Raw genomic sequence first — 1,910 nt, 5'->3', positions numbered from 1 at the left:
TCCAACCAAATGGAGAAGATTCATATACCCATGGAGGATGCAGCCTTGGAAACTCAAAAGAAGCTACTTCCTTCAGAAATTTGAAAGCAGCCATGCTTGTTTTTTGGAACTTTGAATGAGCTCCTGTTGGTGCAGACGGCCACTAGAATTTTGCACAGCTTGAGGCAACCGAGTCCTGGATTCCAAGGCCTCATTCCTTCTGTCCATGGCAACTCAAGTGGCTCTCATCGGTCTCTATGCCCTTCTTCATGCCTTTGTAGGTCGGGTGTTTGCTGATCCCACCCAAGGTTTCACTGAACAGAATTACTCTTGCGTTCTCGACAAGCCCTTCAATTTGAACGTTACTGACCGTTTCAGATTTGCTAATGGCGTCTATGACATGTGGGTCTACAGCGATGACATGCCCTTTCGCATGGGCAGTCCCACGAAACCGCGCACTGAGCTCAGGCTGGTGGTAAGCACAACGCAACTTGGTGCGAGTCAGCTCCCGAAGCTTAATTGTATTCATTACAGTTTGCCTACAGCGAGCAATACTTTGTTTTAAGATAACAAAAGCAAGGCTCTTTCTAAGTTGCCTGCTCATGATGCGCGCAGGGTTGCGACTACACTTCGGGAGTTTGGCAATTTGAGGGGGAATTCAACGTCCCAGCCAACACTTCAGGCGTTTCCGTGATGCAGGTTTTTGGAGGCAATGGCGTATGGAACACGACCATGCAGTTACGTGTTTACAATGGCAGCCTATGGAGGGGAGCTGGAGGGATGCCTCTGGCGTTGGTAATGAATAACATATACGAAAGGTGGCTGCACCTCAATGTAATTCACGATGCGGACGCAAAGCGTGTTGATGTGTTTGTGGATGGGGTTCTCAGGCACAGTGAGAACAACACAAATTTCAAAAAGCATTTCTTCAAATGCGGTGTATATACACAGAATAACGCCAGTGCTTGCATGGAGGCGCACTGGCGGAATATCAAGGTATGGAAGAAGTTACTCACCGATGAAGAAAGCAAAGATGATGTTGACCATTCTGCTTCTCCTCCAATCTGTTTGGCAAACTACTCATCTACAGATCGTCGAAAAGCTGCCCTCAAGGACGGAACCCTCTGATCATCAGTCTGACAGTCCAATTGCAGGTGTATTACAGTGACGAAGTAATGGGAACATCGATTGTTGATTAGCATGTTCGCTAGTGAGACCTAATTAGTATCCCTCCCTTAAACCCTAGATGTTGTTTAGGTTCATTTGGTGTAACCTGAATCATTTTGTAAATCTCTTCCCTTTGAGCCCAATGAATAAAAGATATTTTTATGTCCTATTCATGTTCCCATGTTATTATACATGTTACTTGATGCTTTCCATCAGTTTATGCAAGTTCAATGTGAATTTGAGTGGTGAAATGATGTTTTTTCATCGTGGTGCAGAAGGCAAATGTGTTCGGCATCGCGCGGGGAGCCCAGAAATGCCAGAACCCGCTATGGCGCATATGGGGCTTGTTTGACTTGGCTCCCCGTGCGATGTCGAACACATTTGCCTTTTGCCGCGTGGTGAGATTCTTACTGGATTGCTTAGAAATGACCATTATAGCGCAAATATTTATCTAATAGCATGCTTTTGAACATAATAGTGAATGAAAATATTAATGCCAACAACAATTAAAGTTACAAAATACAATGACAATATAAAATAAATTTAGTAAAAGAACACAAAATGGGACACTGTATAAAAAGTATATCCGTATTCATCTAAAATAAATTTTCTATACAATAAGGCTTCAGAGCCTTTCTCTCTTCTCTAAAACACTGAGAACATCGGGCTTTGAATTCCCAAATACACTCCTAGCTCTAAACCTAGTTGTTAGAGAGTCAACGCTATTGTTGTTGCTAGCCAGGGACATGGCTGCTGCCATCAAT

The 1,910-nt window shown here is 43.7% G+C and overlaps 1 protein-coding gene across 1 annotated transcript; it reads left to right on the top strand.

The window, feature by feature from the left end:
• Positions 1-205: 205 nt before the first annotated feature.
• On the top strand, positions 206-1,107 carry LOC147893888 (citrate-binding protein-like). The gene is made up of 2 exons (XM_087386386.1): positions 206-454; positions 595-1,107. The coding sequence occupies exons 1-2, from the start codon at positions 206-208 to the stop codon at positions 1,105-1,107; spliced, it is 762 nt and encodes a 253-aa protein (XP_087242512.1).
• Positions 1,108-1,910: the final 803 nt, after the last annotated feature.

This window comes from Dipteris shenzhenensis, chromosome 15 (genome assembly GCF_047967505.1).
Source record: "Dipteris shenzhenensis isolate YYH24624 ecotype China chromosome 15, Dip_SZ_1.0, whole genome shotgun sequence".
In the NCBI taxonomy this organism is placed as follows: Eukaryota; Viridiplantae; Streptophyta; class Polypodiopsida; order Gleicheniales; family Dipteridaceae; genus Dipteris; species Dipteris shenzhenensis.
The sequence above is the reverse complement of the archived record's forward strand: the minus strand, read 5'-3'. Positions and strand labels throughout refer to the sequence as shown.